Here is a 19,318-nt window from a genome sequence, read left to right as displayed (position 1 = left end):
TGTTTTGATTGATTGGAGAAGCGAGAGATAAAGTTGATTAGGTTTTGGGTTTCTGATTTTGGATTTAAGCCGTTTGATTTGGGTGATTTCAATAAATGAGTGATTTTAGCATGTGCAGTAAACACTACCATTAAATCCGCCCACTAAAAACGATAATGACGGTTCCTAATTTTTTTGATTCCTAATTTACCCATCACATGACATAAATCGGTCTTATTATGACCGAACAAAAATGAGGAGTCATTCCAGATCGTGGCCATTTATCTCCAAATCTTAGCCATAGGATTAGATGATCTAATGGTCAATAATTAACCAAAAACACGGAAGGTCATAATTAAGCATTTTTAGGTCATATTATAAGATTTGAGTTTATGTCATGTTAAGATCATTTTAGGTCATACTTGGTTAGTATGACCTAAAAATGCCCTACGCATGATATTATTTTGCGTTTCTGTATTTAAATATGGTTTTGCATAGATCAAAACCCTATATATATATATATATATATATATATATTATAGGGATGTATTCATATCCAAAAGCTAAGTATAAGTGAAACACAAAACACATGCAATCCATTGGTTTTGTGATCTAACGGTTTGATTAATGTCACGTGTCATCTAATAATGTAGATTTTTAGCCTAATAATGTACCTCGGCTAATAATGTAGCATTTTGTTTAAAAATGTACAGTTTTAGTCTAATAATGTAAATTTCTAGTCTAATGTACCTCGGCTAATAATGTAGATTTTTAGTATGATAATGTAACTAATCACAATCATCCAATCTAATGATCCAAGGGTTGTGATTTGTGTTGTGTTTTACACTAAGATGCTGTAAGCACCCTAGCACACCCCATTATATATAGGTATATATATATAGATTGCAGTAATTACTCCTATTTAAATCCTCCAATAAAAAAAATCACCAAATATTCTATTACTATTCACAGTTTTATGTTCGTCAACTTAATACTAATTTAAAAATATTAATAATCACAGATAAATTTCAAGATCAATTAAATGCATTCCATATACTACTCATTTTATCTATCCATTCCATGTGTGTTTCATGTCTTTTATTCCCTTAATCAAATTCTAAGTTACTATTTCCACTAGTTACTTTATACTCCGTAATTACTAATCTTACTTAGTAAATCCTCAAATTTAGTTTAACATCCATAGTCATTCTAAATCATATTTCTTTTACCAAATCTTATAAATAAAACTCATTAACCTTATCAACTAAATTTCTTTAATCTCAATTATTTGCAATCGTTAGAATATGCTTCAATCATCAATTCTAGTCTCATTTCTATGGTTAATCCACTCACATAATCACACTTAGTTATTAGTCATTACCATATTCAATTCCTTACTCAAAAAAACATCTTTCACTTCAATATTCCAATCAATTTTCCAAAATATATCAAATGACCATTATAAATTCTAATAAATTTATTTTAGTCACTAATAAGATATATAATTCATTTTCAACAACAATTTGACCAATTAAGATTCATGGATTAATGCACTAAGATAGTCAGTTCATACCCAAAATCATACATCGGTTCAACTCAATTTAGTTCAATGGAAAAACTTATGTTTCCGACGTCTACGGACAAGGATTGATAGATAAACTCAAAATGTAACACACACCTTATTTGATAACCAACGAGGTCAGAAAATTTTTACCTCATAACCTATCATAAGTTTCAAATAAAAGAAAAATAGGATAAAAGAGAGCCCTACCTTGATAACCATACGTTGGTTCGACTGGTTCAAAGCGTCAACAAAAATTAAGTGAAACTTTCATAGATTGCAACTTCTTCTTCCTCCATTGATTACTAATCGGTTGATTCTCTAAAGTGGGGTGAATAGTAGGCTAGTAGCTATATTTGATTTTATAGCAAGAGCCACATTATTTAATTAATTATGAATAGTAAATGACAAATGACACTATTTTGATCATTCATATTCTTTCTAGATGATTCCATGTATAATTGTCTTGATTGTAGTAAAAAAAAAAATTACAAACCTAAAAAATTCGTGCCTCTCGAAGAGTTTTGGAGATAAAAATATACATAGTATCTTTTATGCAAAATGACCATTTCTCCCTTCTATTGTATACGCTATATAATTTCCGATTTAATTCTATTTTCTTGCTCAATCTTACTGACGTGATACTTGTGTAACTCCAATTCTATATAAAATAACATTCAGTGTTGTACACAAATTATAAAAATTTCAGCCTAAATTGACAAATTTGTGTAGAAAGGAATTTTCCAACTAAACTCTGATTTGGGGTGTTACAATTATATCTTGAACTAGTCTTTTCAGCACAACTTTTTCGAAGCGGACTGCTATTTGTTCAACAATCGTTGGCCGCCAGCGGTCCGCTGGGCGGGTCGAATGCTCCAGATTTTCAGCTTCGAGTTTTAGCTATCTTTTTAGGCTCAAATTTGCACATTTCTCACAAAACACGTCAAAATACCAAAATAGATAAAATATGTAATTATTGGACATGTAATGCAACATTGATGCTCAAAATGGACCAAATAAAGGCCCTAAAATAGTGCAAAAACCGAGCGTATCAAAGAGTATGACTCCCATTTCGTTTATATTTTCAATTCACTTTCTATTAACTTTTTTAAAATTCGTGGCGGATAAAGTGTGACTTTTAATAGCTAACGTAGGGAGTAGGATTTTCTTGTGGCAGCTTTTTCAAGATTTCATAGTTATGAGTTGATAAAATATGTAGATTCATATTGATTGTTGTTATTAAAAGCATGGAAAAGAGAAAATGAAATACAGAGATATATAGTAGGAGGATAGAAATTTATTTTAGCAAACATGAAAGTAAAACACGCAGTCGCAAGTTAATAGTAGGTCAATTGTCATTGTTGCGGCTATAGTTGATCAATTGTCATTGTTGCGGAGCAAATACTTAGCACAGAGTAGCATGAGGCCAGTGAATGGTTTAATGGAAGCGATTTCAACATTAGCTGCAGCTTCTTCTTTGAGCTCGTACTCGATCGTAGATCGAGTTAAACACTGCTTCTCGTTTCCCTCCACCTCTATCACATTGAATCTCATACGATACAGCGTGAACCCTAGATCCAGAAATCCACCTTCCACAACCTCTGCCTCCTTCACACGCTTCTCGTTATCCACCACCATGACTTTCTCCTTGAACGACTTCATTCCACCTCCCATCCCTGCTCAATTAATCAATTAAATTAATAAGGATAATTACATAAATCTAGCGGAAGTTGATTGAACTGAATGTGGATGGTACCTGGACGGAAAACGACCTCGAGAATGGTTCCGGCGCCGCCGTCCCCTTGGACGACGTCGACCCGGCTGATAAAGTCGGAGTTGGCTTCCTCCGCCACTTTGGGGAGCTGTAGAGTGCCGTAGAGCTTCCACGCTTCGGTTGCCGGTACATCAACCGTCATCTCAACGGACATTGTTCCGTACATCTTTGATTTCCGGTTGCGGCGGATGTGATGTCTATGCACTACAAAGAGGAGTTGAGATTGAGAGGGTTATTATTTATAAAATAAGGGCGTGGTTGAATTGGTAAATAGGGGCATTCATAGTGCATTTAATTGCCCAATATAGTGTTTGATTTGTTGGTTAAATTTTCTGTGTGACTCGTTTAATGGGCAACGGCCCATTGAATTAAGGCTGAAAATGATTGTTTTATTATCATGAAAAATTCAGTGATAATAATATATGCAACACTATTTCAATCTTAAATTACATAAAATTTACAAATATAGCCCTCGGCCGTAGAAATATAAAAATCATATCTATTAGCTTTGAAACATCACTTGAAAAGACTAGTTCAAGACATAATTGATATATGTTTCATAGGTGAAATAATTCTGCGACAAATTCAACCATCACACTAATAAAAATATGAAACATCTATGTCACTAATAATCTGGTGGATAACTTCGACCTGAGCTCGATTAGGAAGGTTATGCCGGGGGCGGCGCCACTGGGGAAGGAGCTGGAAGCGGCTATGCTCAGCCGCATGCGGTTTTTGGACAGGTGAAAAGTGAAAAATAACTGATATACCTAACTTTATTTTTCATGTCCTTCAAGTGATCATTTAATACTAGAAACACTAAATTCAATTTAATTACTCCCTATATTTGTATTGAGATTATAAGAATTGTACTACTAATTGATTTACTTTGTTTTACTCTAAATTCAATGTTAGGAAAATTAGTTGGGTAGGTGGAGGAATATGAAGTTAGGTCGGATTAATTTGTCATTACTCCTCATTGATGTGATGCATATATATCTAATCGATTCGAATCTTTATCATGGTACCACTTGCATCTAATACTTTGACAATTTTGGATTATTATATAACTAAATATTACTTACGAAAAAATATAGTATGGACAAACAGGCTAGGAAATTTATGTTTATTAGTCAGCCCATGAATTTATTATTTTTTTCCAATTACATGAATTCCTCGTGGTCTATCTATCCCACCTAGAATAAAAAAGGATATAAATTATGATAATATTATTATTATCATACATGGCTAAGTACATAACTTCATGTTCAAATTTTTAACATGCATGTTACGTGGTAGCAACTGCAGAGATTGGCAGTCATTCTATAATTAATTAAACAATTTATTGAAATTACCCGACAAAGACGGAAGCATCACTATAAAAAAAGGGTTAAAAAAATGAAATCAAATTAAGTATGCCATTCTATTGTTCAATAAATAAATGTTCAATTTGTTGAAAATTCGGTGCAATATCTTTCTCTAGGAACCGTGCATTTAGTTATATTATAAATCAAAATTGACAAAGTATTAGATGCAAGTGGTACCATAATAAGGATTTAAATCGATTAGTTATATATGCAATACATCAATAGGGAGTAACGACAAGTTAACCCGACTTAACTTCACATTCCTCCACCTACCCAACTAATTTTCCTAACACTGAATTTAGAGTAAAATAAAGTAAATCAATTAGTAGTATAATTCTTATAATCTCTACACAAATATAGGGACTAATTAGATTGAATTTAGTGTTTCCGCTATTAAATGATCATTTAAAGGACATGAAAAATGAAGTAAGGAATATAAGTTATTTTTCACTTTTCACCTATCCAAAACCGTCTGCGACTTCCTGCTCGTTCTCTAGCGGCGCCGCCCCTGACAGAACCATCCTAATCTAGCTCAGGTCGAAGTTATCCACCAACAGAATTATTATTGACATAGATGTTTCACATTTTTATTAGTGTGATGGTAGAACGTGTCGCAGAATTATTTCACCTACTGACATAGATCAATTGTTGTAACACCCCATATTTTGTATTTACATTATCATACACACACACACACACATATATATATATATATATGTCACGACCGCCCATACTAGGTGTACTACAAACGAGACGATCGTGACCAAGGGACAAACATTAAGGGCAGCATATAAGGATAACAGTTCATAAGAAAGACTCAATTAGCTTAAAAGAAAAAAAAATTAGCTCATCAACTGTTAAACAGCAAGTTTTTAGTTTAAAGAAACTTAATGTCAAAAATTCATTATTAATTAGCAAAGACTTAGCAAACGATTTTTCCAAAGAAGCAGCGGGGAAAATAAACATCAAAAATCCAATTAACTTCTAAAAGAAAACATTTGTTTTAGTTTACGAAAAACCATTTTAGAGTAATGAAGTAAACAACGGATTAAAGTCTAACAGAAATTGACATACTCAAAACAGTACGAAATAAAGTAAGGTCTTGAGGCATAGTTAAAAAATATAGTAGCGGAAATAAGGTTTCAATGATAGTCAAGGATGACGCCTATGTGTAGTTAAGAAATATCACGAGAACACAAAAATATTTCAAAGTCTGGCTAGACAATTATTCTCCCCACTTTCTCATCGATCCATCAATCACAATCATCATATCACAGTGCGACGAAAGTGTGGCCACACTATTCGCCCATGAGACCGGCCGACTAGCAAGGACGGCTCACGATCCCACCAGTGTACACAGCCTGATAGGGTTTGTGGCCCTACTCAGACCCGAATTCGTTTCACAACACAGTCATATAGCCTAAATGAGCAAACTCAGACGAACTAGGCATCATGCAACAATCTCATAAACAAAACATCATGGCATGATATAACAGTTAAACCACCCTTATAACACCACAACATATTTTCGGAAAATAAAGAGATTTGAAAAAGAAAGCCCACCTCGTTTGCTTAAACAATTCAATATCCACTTAAGGCAACCCTCGTTCCTTGAGCTCACGTACACACAAAAACCCTTGCCAAACCACCATACAAATCAGCCTTCCATCAATTCACATTATCATGCATGTCCTATCGTTCCTTTTATCATTCTCTTAAATTACCCATCCCAACATTCATCAACATAAGGAAAACATGCCATAATATTTCTCAACGTGTCACACATAATCACGTCATAGGATACATTCCTAAATCATACATGCATCATATAATTCACTCAAACTTGGCAACAAGTGATATTTCCACATAACAACAAATCTGGCAGAACTGCGCGGTTGGTTTGTAAAAATCACCAAAAATCCATCCAACCTCATATGAAGCTAAAATTTAGTCACAACACAGTAGACACATTCAAGTTCATCCAGTTAAAATTTCACACCAAAATCACGTCATTTGGTCAGTCAGAACAATAATTCAACTCTCTGGTCGGAACACAAAAATTCTGGCAGCACTGTGCAGTTCGATTGAAAAATTCACCAAAAATTCATCCGATGTCCAATGAGGCTGAAATTTTCACACAACTCAGAAGACACTTTAAATTTCATCTAGTTCAAAATTCACATCAAAATGAGGCCATTTGGTCGGTCAAATAGAAAACGAAACTTTCTGGGAAAGAATACAAGTTTCTGGCAGAATTGCGCAGTCAACTTCAAATATTTATTAAAAATTCATCTTTCGTCAAAAGTGGCTGAAATTCACACACAACACATAAAACACCTTGAAGTTTACTCATTTAAAATTTTGTGTCAAAAATCGATCGGTTTCTTGGTCAAACACACGTCGGAATCCACCGTCTGAACACCACAGTTTTCAGGCTTCACAATTTCGAAATTAGGGTTTCTTCCTCATTCATCCCAACACAATTTTTTTATGTTTCCCACACACAATCATTCTTAAAAAGGTTCTCACAACCATGTTCTCATATAATCACACATCATTCATCAATGATTCATTCAAACTTCACACGTATTCATTCAAAATCGCATATTCACAATTGTTCTCATACAAATACAAATTCCCACCGATTAATTATGCGATCTAAGATTCCTACACTCACTATATGCATGAGAGAATCAAGAACAAGGTTTCAATGGAGAAGATGAGGAAGAGATTTTAGTTATACCTTCTTGAATAAAAAATCAAACGGTAGAAGCAAGGATTGATGCGATTCGTCGGGAACTCTTGAAAATTCCAACTCCAATGGATGCAAGAACATGTGTTTGCTCGCTTTGTGATCTCTTGGTTCTTTCGAGTTTGCCACAGCACCAGAGTTGTCACAATAAATAGTGATGCTCTTGGGCAGATTCGAAACCACACCTAAATCCATAAGGAAGTTCTTGAACCATACTGCCTCTTTTGCAGCCTCCGAAGAGGCCACATACTCGGCTTCCATGGTTGAGTCCACGATGCATTTCTACTTCACACTCTTCCAAATTACGGCTCCATCTCATAAGGTGAACACAAATCCTGAAGTAGATTTTTTCGAGTCCTAATCAGCTTGAAAATCTGAGTCAGTATATCCCAAAGGACAGAGCTTGACTGCATTGTAAACTAGAGCATAGTCTTTAGTCCGTTTAAGGTACTTGAGTATGTTCTTTACGGCAGTCCAATGTCCTTGGCCCGGATTGGACTGATATCTTGCTACCATGCCAACGGCAAGGCAAATATCGGGTCTTGTACAAAGCATAGCATACATGAGACTTCCAACCGCCGAAGCATATGGAATCCTTCTCATTGCTTCTATCTCAGACGGCGTTTTAGGGCACATCTCTTGAGATAAATGGATGCCATGTCTCAAAGGTAAGAAACCTTTCTTGGCGTCCTGCATGCTAAAACGACTAAATACTGTGTTGATGTAAGGTTCTTGAAATAAGCACAACATCTTCTTTTCTCGATTCCGAAGAACCTTGATCCCGAGGATGTGTCCCGCATCTCCCATATCCTTCATCTCGAACTGGTTTGATAACCAAGTTCGTACTGATGACAACATCTTTTTATTGTGTCTAATAAGAAGAATGTCATCTACATATAAAACTAAGAACACCACATTCCCCTTTTCAATCTTCTTATAAACGAAGCTTTCATTTGGGCACTTTTCGAATCTAAACTTTTGAATAGTTTGATCGAAACACTGGTTCCACGATCTAGATGCTTGCTTAAGGCCATAAATAGCCTTCTTAAGCTTCCAAACCACGTGTTACTTGCCCTTTATGGCATATCCTTCGGGTTGTTCCATGTAGATGGTCTCCTCAAGACTACCGTTCAAGAACGCAATCTTAACGTCCATCTGCCATACATCCCAATCTATATAAGCTGCTATAGACAATAGTATACGGATCGATTTGAGCATGGCCACCGGGGAGAAGGTCTCATCGTAATCGACACCTTCCTTTTGGGTATACCCCTTAGCCACTAGTCTTGCCTTAAAGACTTTAACTCGTCCATCGGTTCCACGTTTACGTTTATATATCCATTTACTCCCAATGGCAGTACAACCTTCGGGTAGGACGGATAAATCGTAGACGACTTTGTCTATCATAGATTGTAGTTCCGAATCCATTGCTTTCACCCATTCGCAATGATCGATATCCTCCAGCGCCTCTGCAAAATTCCAAGGATCTAATACATTGCTGTCCGAGGAGTGATCCATAGATTCCCCCAAACCAATATATCTATCGGGCTCATTAGAGACCCTCCCACTGCGACGCGGCACTACAATACTTGGAGTAGAAGTTGAAGTTTCGGGAATTGTTTGTACACTTGGTACTTGTTCTTGGTTAATGGAATTTGTGACAGAAGTTAGCTCTTCAAGAGCCACTTCACAGCTGGGTTTATGATTCATTACAGTCTTCCTCTAAGAATGTTGCGTGAGTACTCACAATAACTTTCTTATATCGGAGACTAAAGAATTCATAACCTTTCGTTCCTTTGGGGTATCCTATAAACAAACATACCTCTGTCCTTGATCATAGCTTAGTTGGATCCTTTTCCAATACATGAGCCGGGCAACCCCAAATCTTGAGATGTGCTAGATTGGGCTTGCGCCCAGTCCACAACTCATAAGGAGTAGTAGGTACGGATTTTAACGGTAAGTTGTCTAATATATGGCTTGCAGAAAGCAAGACTTGTCCCCAAAATGAAGTAGGTAGCCGTGCATAACTCATCATCGATCGGACCATGTTTAACAAGGTCATGTTCCTTCTTTCAGTCACGCCATTCTGCTGGGACGTGCCCGGCACAGTCAATTGGGATTGAATTCCCGACTCCGATAAGTAGTCCAAAAACTCAGCACTGAGGTATTCGCCTCCACGATCAGATCGCAGGCATTTCATACTCTTACCATGATACTTCTCCACTTGAGCCTTAAAGTCCTTGAACTTGTCAAAAGACTCTGACTTGTGGGTCATCAATTACATATCCAATTTTCGAGAAGTCATCAATGAATGTGATGAAGTATCGAAAACCACCTCTTGCTTCAGTAGACATTGGTCCACATACATCGGAATGAACGAGCTCAAGTACTTCCTTGGCCCTATTGCCCTTAGCCTGAAAAGGCCTCTTGGTCATCTTGCCTTCTAAGCATGACTCACACTTATGAAAGGGTTCCTCCTCTAGACCTTTAATAAGATCTTGTTGAACAAGAGAATGGATCCTCCTTTCATTGGCATGACCAAGTCTAAAGTGCCATAAGTACGTTTCGTTCATTGAACTTGAAGGTTCTTTTCGTTTCTTTGAAATTTTTGATGTTGTATTGAGTTCTAATTTGCGATTATTAAATTGTGTAGATGTGATTGTGTACAGATCGTTTTCCATGATACCACGACAGATATAAGAACCATCTTTCTTAATAACGCAATTGTCATTAAAAGAAATCGAATATCTATCTTCTAAAAGTAGATATCAACAAAACATTCTTCAAAATAAAAAATCTATCACTACTAAAATGCAAATAAATGTCTCCCACTGCAACGGCCGCCACTTTTGTAGCGTCGCCCAGCTGGACTTCGATCTCACGATCATGTAGTCGTCTTGTCACCTGCATTAAGTCAGGATCAAAACAAATATGATCAGTTGCTCCTGTGTCAATAACCCAAGTGCATGTAGATGTCGAAGCCAAACATGACTCGACTACTAGAGCTTGGTGCATACCTGTAGCCTTGCCCTTTTTAGGACAGTCTGGCTTCCAATGCCCCTTCTCTCCACACTTGAAACACTTCCCCGTGGGCTTCTTGTTAGCCCTCTTATTCTTCTTTCCCTTAGCCACTTTGCCCGATTCTGAGTTCGGTGCCTGCCTTTTTCCTTTGCTAGGCTTGAAGCCAGAGGAACGAGGCGCCGAAGTCATCATGGCAGCCTTAGCCTGAACCATAAGGTCCTCTGCCGACTGAAGTTCAGTCAATAGTTGTGCCAAGGTGTAATTCCTTTTGTTCATCTCGAAATTGAGTTTGAACTGCTGGAAGCTAGGGGGAAGACTTTGAAGGATAATTGTTACCTGGGACTAGGGATCGATCGTCCCTCCCAAAACCTCAATTTGGTTGAGGTTGCCCATCATCTCGAGGACATGGTCCCTCACAGAGGAGCCTTCCTTCATTGTCTTCGACATGATACCCCGAAAGGCTTGAGACTTGGTCGTTCGATTCTGAGTACCAAAAAGATTCTTGAGATTCTGCATGATCTCGGCGGCAGTTTCTATGGCCGAATGCGGATGCTTGAGTACTGAAGACATAGAAGCGAACATGTAGCACTTAGCCATCTCATTCACCTTATGCCACCGTTTGTGTGCATCTCTGACTCCTGCCGCAGCGTTAGCCGCCGGCACTGGAGGTCGCGGGGTTGTGAGCACAAAGTTGTACTCTTAAGCTGTAAGAACGATGTCCAAATTTTGTTTCCATTCTATGTAATTTTGGTCCTCGAGTTACTTTCTTTAAGAATTGCAGAAAGAGGATAGAATGACATTTTGACGATTTGATTTGCATTGCAAAACAGAGTTTTAACTTAGTTGTCATAAACTTATGTAAGAAGTTTGATTAGATTAACCATAAAACTTTTCAAAATCTTACAACTGCAAAATTAAAATTTTGTACCCTCCAGAGGAGGTCAATACGCATTAAAATCTTACAATTTTACTGATCACAATCATCGACGAATAGTTCAGAGACACAGAGTGGCATGGCCGCCTAATGTTGCCTAAACAAGACCACCGAATTTAGCATTACAGAATCTCATTCCTACAACACACTCACATAACAATGCTTATGTGCTGCTAACAAGATCAAGCTATCTCATAAATTTTGTGTGAACTTCTGAATCTCGTAGTTTCTTAGGATTATTGTCCTCACAAAGCAGGTGGCGATAATATTAGAAACCACATTCTAGTTCATACTATTTATATTTGAGAAGTCCGCCCTTACGAACTCGCTATTTTCTTAGGATTATTGTCCCCACAGAGCAGGTGACGATAATATTAGAAAAAAGCTTTATAAATTGCAGACCAATTGATGGAGATCATATCCAAACGTTGAGTTCGTAATTATAGCATAGATATTTTGGGTTATGGTTTTTATTCAATTATCCTTAGCCTTAAGGAGGAAAAAGGCTTAAATAAATTCTATTAGTATTTAATTGACTGGATAATTAAATCTTATAATGTATTTTATTATCTCATCTTAGGAAAATAATTATTCTAGAATTTTATTCTTGTTCATGTCTTCTATAAGATATATCTAAAATAAACAAAATATTTAATTCTTAATTAGACATGAAATATTAAATACAAATTATTTCCATGTTCAAGATTAGGAAGAGAAATTATATTATTTAATGTATTCATACATATCTATCCTAATTAGGATTCTAGATATATAAATATTAGGAAAATATTAGGAAACTATTAAATTATTCTCATCCATATCATCTAGGAATAAAATATTATTATTTATTTCCATAGATATATATAATAATAAAAATATTCCTAAAATCTAGGTAAATCTTCCAAAAAGATTTTATTTCCATTAAATAATAATATTTTAATGATATCTTTTAATTAATGAATTAAATAATCATTAAAATAATCTTCCAAAAAGATGTGCATGAACGATGAACGATGAAGATCTGACGAGTTCTTCATCGGACCACGACGCACGCGGCGTCACAGCAACCGGCGTGCAGGTGGCCCGCCAGCGTCTCGGCCAATAGCTCGTCGGGTGTCGCAGGCATCTCAGCCAGGAGCGTGCGCGGTGGCGCGGCTCCTCTCGGCCTGCAGCGAGCGCCCGTCTCGGTCTGATGATCCGTCAGGCGGCGCGAGCTCTCGGCCAGCAGCGCGCGCGGTGGCGCACCTGCTCTCGGCCAGCTCCGACCGCCCGTCTCGGTCCATCTCGCTCCATCTCCTCCCTCTGCCCAAGCCAGCGTCTTGCGCACAAGCGCGACGCTCTCGGCTAGGCTTTCCGTCGGGTGGTGCCGGATCACATAAACTGATCTATTTAGCAGATTATTTAGATAAATTCTATTTGCGTAATTATCACATGTATCATGCTCATAACTTGAATTTAAACATGCTTTAGCACAAATAATTCCTAAAACATGCTTACTACGGAGTTAGCCAAATTACCTCGTTGATTCTTTTGAGAGTCGAAGATGGCTTGCGTCTTCTCCACGTAAAGATCTTGAGTACTCGACCTCGGATCTTCTGACTGGTGTCCCGGACTGTAAACTGATATTTGTGTGGGCAAATCTCACCAGAATACTAGGACTTAAATAAAGAAGACAGACAGAATGCTGCTCATGGAAGGAGAGCAAAATTTCGACTCCCTCTAGGATAAGGGGGGACGAAAATTTGAGTAAAAACAATAATGAAAAAGTTGTCTTCTGTCTCCTTTATTCTCTTATTTATATTAAGTCGCATATTGGGCCCAGTCAGGGATCTAAGGAAGAATTTGGACGTGACCTCATCCAATTAGCTTTTTACTAATTAAATTGAACCCACAATTTAAAACAAGCTTATATTGGAATATTACGAGCAGCCACTACAGAAGTAATATTGCACTGCCTTTCCCAATCCGGAATTACAAGTATTCCGGGTTTCCCTTAATTTGTTTAATTCATTTCCCGCGCTTAAAATAGAAACATCCATTAATTAATTAATGTCTGCTATGGGATTAATTAATTAACATATTTTTAATCTCCAAGAGTGGACTTAGCAAGAAACTCTTATTTATTATTCATATAGTAATTAAACTCCAACTAGCTAGGTTCCGAATAATAAAACCTCGTTTCGAGCTCCTCTTGTGGATGTTATCAAACGACACTCTCCTCGCGCATGATTCAACATAATAGCAATTCTACCACCGCTAGATAATGATCACCACTACCCAATATACCTGGATCATTGGGTGACGAAAAACCCACACCTTTGGTAAGTCAAAGTAGTAGATACTCAATATCGTATGCTCAATGCCAACGTACATTGATTAAGAAATTATTTATCAAGACCTCGTCTTTCAGTAGATAGCATAAAGACTCGTCTTGCTGTTAGATCCATTCAGTGCTATACCACACCAACGTCATCTTATTTCAATAAGGCTTAGAAATGATAGGACTGACATTGCAACCTTTCACGATAGGTAGTCTAGGCCTATCTAGGTTGTGAAATTATTATTTTTCTTTGTTCAGAACTGACCGCGTACCTTAAATTGTGCGCAGCCAACAACCGGTCTACTAAAACAAAGACTTAGACTTTATTATGTTCGCTTATACATTTAAATATGCAATAAACATCCATTAAATGTAAAACATAACAACATTATGACAAAAATAATCTGTTGCATTACTTGGAAAAGAATAATTAGAGTTTTACAGTATTCAATCACTCGAAAGGTGATTTCTAGCATACAAACCCTAACAATATATATATATAGATTGCAGTAATTACTCCTAATTAAATCTTCCAAATATTCTATTACTATTCACAATTTTATGTTCGTCAATTTAATACTAATTTAAAAATATTAATAATCACAGATAAATTTCAAGATCAATTAAATGCATTCCATATACTACTCATTTTATCTATCCATTCCATGTTTGTTTCATGTCTTTTATTCCCTTAATCAAATTCTAAGTTACTATTTCCACTAGGTACTTTATACTCCGTAATTACGAATCTTACTTAGTAAATCCTCAAATTTAGTTTAACATCCATAGTCATTCTAAATCATATTTCTTTTACCAAATCTTATAAATAAAACTCATTAACCTTATCAACTAAATTTCTTTAATCTCAATTATTTGCAATCGTTAGAATATGCTTCAATCATCAATTCTAGTCTCATTTCTATGGTTAATCCACTCACATAATCACACTTAGTTATTAGTCATTACCATATTCAATTCCTTACTCAAAAAATGATCTTTCACTTCAATATTCCAATCAATTTTCCAAAATATATCAAATAACCATTATAAATTCTAATAAATTTATTTTAGTCACTAAATAAGATATATTATTCATTTTCAACAACAATTTGACCAATTAAGATTCATGGATTAATGCACTAAGATAGTCAGTTCATACACAAAATCATACATAGGTTCAACTCAATTTAGTTCAATGGAAAAACTTATGTTTCCGACGTCTACGGAAAAATCATACATAAGTTCAACTCAATTTAGTTCACCTTATTTGACAACCAACGAGGTCAGAAAATTTTTACCTCATAACCTATCATTAGTTTCAAATAAAAGAAAAATAGGATAAAAGAGAGCTCTACCTTGATAACCATACGTTGGTTCGACTGGTTCAAAGCGTCAACACAAATTAAGTGAAACTTTCATAGATTGCAACTTCTTCTTCCTCCTTTGATTACTAATCGGTTGATTCTCTAAAGTGGCGTGAATAGTAGGCTAGTAGCTATATTTGATTTTATAGCAAGAGCCACATTATTTAATTAATTATGAATAGTAAATGACAAATGGCACTATTTTGATCATGCATATTTTTTCTAGATGATTCCATGTATAATTGTCTTGATTGTAGTAAAAAAAATTTTACAAACCTAAAAAAATCGTGCCTCTCGAAGAGTTTTGGCGATGAAAATATACATAGCATCTTTTATGCAAAATGTCCATTTCTCCCTTCTATTGAATACGCTATATAATTTCTGATTTATTTCTATTTTCTTGCTCAATCTTACTGACGTGATACTTGTGTAACCCCAATTCTATATAAAATAACATTCAGTGTTGTGCACAAATTATAAGAATTTCAGCCTAAATTGACAAATTTGTGTAGAAAGGAATTTTCCAACTAAACCCTCATTTGGTGTGTTACAATTATGTCTTGAACTAGTCTTTTCAGCACAACTTTTTCAAAGCGGACTGCTATTTGTTTAACAATCGTTGGCCGCCAGCGGTCCGCTGGGCGGGTCGAATGCTCCAGATTTTCATCTTCGAGTTTTAGCTATCTTTTTAGGCTCAAATTTGCACATTTCTCACAAAACACGTCAAAATACCAAAATAGATAAAATATGCAATTATTGGACATGTAATGCAACATTGATACTCAAAATGGACCAAATAAAGGCCCTAAAATAGTGCAAAAACCGAGCGTATCAAAGAGTATGACTCCCATTTCATTAATATTTTCAATTCACTTTCTATTAACATTTTTTAAAATTCGTGGCGGATAAAGTGTGACTTTTAATAGCTAACGTAGGGAGTAGGATTTTCTTGTGGCAGCTTTTTCAAGATTTCATAGTTATGAGTTGATAAAATATGTAGATTCATATTGATTGTTGTTATTAAAAGCATGGAAAAAGAGAAAATGAAATACAGAGATATATAGTAGGAGGATAGAAATTTATTTTAGCAAACATGAAAGTAAAACACGTAGTCTCAAGTTAATAGTAGATCAATTGTCATTGTTGCGGCTATAGTTGATCAATTGTCATTGTTGCGGAGCAAATACTTAGCACAAAGTAGCATGGGGCCAGTGAATGGTTTAATGGAAGCGATTTCAACATTAGCTGCAGCTTCTTCTTTGAGCTCGTACTCGATCGTAGATCGAGTTATACACTGCTTCTCGTTTCCCTCCACCTCTATCACATTGAATCTCATACGATACAGCGTGAACCCTAGATCCAGAAATCCACCTTCCACAACCTCTGCCTCCTTCACATGCTTCTCGTTATCCACCACCATGAATTTCTCCTTGAACGACTTCATTCCCCCTCCCATCCCTGCTCAATTAATCAATTAAATTAATTAGGATAATTACATAAATATAGCGGAAGTTGATTGAACTGAATGTGGATGGTACCTGGACGGAAAGCGACCTCGAGAATGGTTCCGGCGCCGCCGTCCCCTTGGACGACGTCGACCCGGCTGATAAAGTCGGAGTTGGCTTCCTCCGCCACTTTGGGGAGCTGTAGAGTGCCGTAGAGCTTCCACGCTTCAGTTGCCGGTACATCAACCGTCATCTCAGCGGACATTGTCCCGTACATCTCTGATTTCCGGTTGTGGCGGATGTGATGTCTATGCACTACAAAGTGGAGTTTAGATTGAGAGGGTTATTATTTATAAAATAAGGGCCCGTTGAATTAAGGCTGAAAATGACTGTTTTATTAACATGAAAAATTCAGTGATAATAATATGTGCAACACTATTTCAATCTTAAATTACATAGAATTTACAAATATAGCCCTCGGCCGTAGAAATATAAAAATCATCTTTATTAGCTTTTAAACATCACTTGAAAAAACTAGTTCAAGACATAATTGATATATTTTCAAAGGTGAAATAATTATGCGACAAATTCAACCATCACACTAATAAAAATATGAAACATCTATGTCACTAATAATCTGGTGGATAACTTCGACCTGAGCTCGATTAGGATGGTTATGCCGGGGGCGGCGCCGCTGGGGAAGGAGCTGGAAGCGGCTATGCTGAGCCGCGTGTCGCATGCGGTTTTTGGACAGGTGAAAAGTGAAAAATAACTGATATACCTAACTTCATTTTTCATGTCCTTCAAATGATCATTTAATACCAGAAACACTAAATTCAATTCAATTACTCCCTATATTTGTGTTGAGATTATAAGAATTGTACTACTAATTGATTTACTTTGTTTTACTCTAAATTCAGTGTTAGGAAAATTAGTCGGGTAGGTGGAGGAATGCGAAGTTAGGTCGGATTAATTTGTCATTACTCCTCATTGATGTGATGTATATATATCTAATCGATTCGAATCTTTATCATGGTACCACTTGCATCTAATACTTTGACAATATTGAATTATAATATAACTAAATTAACTTACGAAAAAATATAGTATGGACAAATAGGCTAGGAAATTTATGTTTATTAGTCAGCCCATGAATATATTATTTATGTCCAATATCATGAATTCCTTGTGTTCTACCTAACCCACCTAGAATAATGGACAAACGGGCTAGGAAATTTATGTTTACTTGTCGGCCCATGAATTTATTATTTTTGTCCAATATCTTTGAATTCCGCATGGTCTATCTAACCCACCTAGAATAAAAAAGGATATAAATTATGATAATATTATTATTATTATTATCATACATGGCTAAGTACATAACTTCTTGTACAAATTTTTAACATGCATGTTACGTGGTAGCAACTGCAGATATTGGCAGCCATTCTATAATTAATTAAACAATTTATTGAAATTATCAGACTAAGATGGGAGCATCACTATAAAAAAAAGGGTTAAATAAAATGAAATTAAATTAAGTATGCCATTCTATTGTTCAATAAATAAATGTTGAATTTGTTAAAAATTCGGTGCAATATCTCTCTCTACGAACTGTGCATTTAGTTATATTATAAATCAAAATTGACAAAGTATTAGATGCAAGTGGTACCATAATAAGGATTCAAATCGATTAGTTATATATGCAATACATCAATAGGGAGTAATGACAAGTTAATCCGACTTAACTTCACATTCCTCCACCTACCCAACTAATTTTCCTAACACTGAATTTAGAGTAAAATAAAGTAAATCAATTAGTAGTATAATTCTTATAATCTCTACACAAATATAGGGACTAATTAAATTGAATTTAGTGTTTCCGGTATTAAATGATCATTTAAAGGACATGAAAAATGAAGTGAGGAATATAAGTTATTTTTCACTTTTCACCTGTCCAAAACCGTCTGCGACTTCCAGCTTCTTCCCCAGCGGCACCGCCCCAGACAGAACCATCCTAATCGAGCTCAGGTCGAAGTTATCCACCAACGGAATTATTTTTGACATAGATGTTTCATATTTTTATTAGTGTGATGGTAGAACGTGTCGCGGAATTATTTCACCTACTGACATAGATCAATTGTTGTAACACCCCATATTTTGTATTTACATTCACATACATACATATATTTATTATAGGGATGTGGTCCTCTTCTATTGCTTATAGCATCATAATCCAAAATCAAGACCAAATCTCCACCCTTAGATTTTAAAATGAGTGGATGAGATTAAATCTTACGATTCTCAATAAATAGTAGACAAAATATCAACACAGTTTTATTGATATTTCACATGTATTATATTGAAATTTTACATGCAATATATTGATATTTTATATGCATTATATTGAGATTTTATTATGTATTTGTTGATAAAAAATCATCAAATTTCATCATCCGAACGTCGTCGGAACATATGCAAGTGAGATCTTGTAACGCCCCACTCTCTGAACCCTAATTTTCGAACCATAAAATTTTTGCATTAAATACTTTTAATGCCGTGAAGTATGTGGATTAAATGATGAGTGAAGTAATTGCATTAATTCTTTGTGACCTAATTGCGATTTGGAGTTGAGATTTGGTTTGAATAGTCAAATCCGTTTAGTATATGACGTGGCAGTTGAATAGTCAATACTATTGAAGAAATGACGTGGCCGTTGAATGGTCAATATCGTTGAATATGTGACGTGACCGTGTGAATTATGATGCAGGGTGAAATATATTGTGGTGAATTATTTCCTAAGG

The 19,318-nt window shown here is 35.7% G+C and overlaps 2 protein-coding genes across 2 annotated transcripts; both read right to left on the bottom strand.

Annotated features, from left to right (window-relative positions):
• Positions 1-2,799: 2,799 nt before the first annotated feature.
• Positions 2,800-3,530, bottom strand: LOC121766463 (norbelladine synthase-like). Its single transcript, XM_042162744.1, has 2 exons — positions 3,297-3,530; positions 2,800-3,216 (listed from the first exon to the last, which is right to left on the bottom strand). Exons 1-2 carry the CDS (start codon positions 3,478-3,480, stop codon positions 2,918-2,920), a joined length of 483 nt encoding a protein of 160 aa, XP_042018678.1. The 5' UTR covers positions 3,481-3,530; the 3' UTR covers positions 2,800-2,917.
• A 12,586-nt stretch (positions 3,531-16,116) lies between these two features.
• On the bottom strand, positions 16,117-16,832 carry LOC121766465 (norbelladine synthase-like). The gene is made up of 2 exons (XM_042162747.1): positions 16,611-16,832; positions 16,117-16,530 (listed from the first exon to the last, which is right to left on the bottom strand). The coding sequence occupies exons 1-2, from the start codon at positions 16,792-16,794 to the stop codon at positions 16,232-16,234; spliced, it is 483 nt and encodes a 160-aa protein (XP_042018681.1). The 5' UTR covers positions 16,795-16,832; the 3' UTR covers positions 16,117-16,231.
• Positions 16,833-19,318: the final 2,486 nt, after the last annotated feature.

This window comes from Salvia splendens, chromosome 15 (genome assembly GCF_004379255.2).
Source record: "Salvia splendens isolate huo1 chromosome 15, SspV2, whole genome shotgun sequence".
NCBI lineage: Eukaryota > Viridiplantae > Streptophyta > Magnoliopsida > Lamiales > Lamiaceae > Salvia > Salvia splendens.
The sequence above is the reverse complement of the archived record's forward strand: the minus strand, read 5'-3'. Positions and strand labels throughout refer to the sequence as shown.

What these genes read in the sequence shown, in the direction of transcription:
- LOC121766463 (XM_042162744.1), bottom strand. Translation starts at nt 3,480, where the DNA reads ATGTACGGAACAATGTCCGTTGAGATGACGGTTGATGTACCGGCAACC. An exon ending in CGAGGTCGTTTTCCGTCCAG is followed by an intron (nt 3,217 to 3,296) that starts GTACCATCCACA and finishes TTAATTGAGCAG; the next exon opens with GGATGGGAGGTGGAATGAAG.
- LOC121766465 (XM_042162747.1), bottom strand. Translation starts at nt 16,794, where the DNA reads ATGTACGGGACAATGTCCGCTGAGATGACGGTTGATGTACCGGCAACT. An exon ending in CGAGGTCGCTTTCCGTCCAG is followed by an intron (nt 16,531 to 16,610) that starts GTACCATCCACA and finishes TTAATTGAGCAG; the next exon opens with GGATGGGAGGGGGAATGAAG.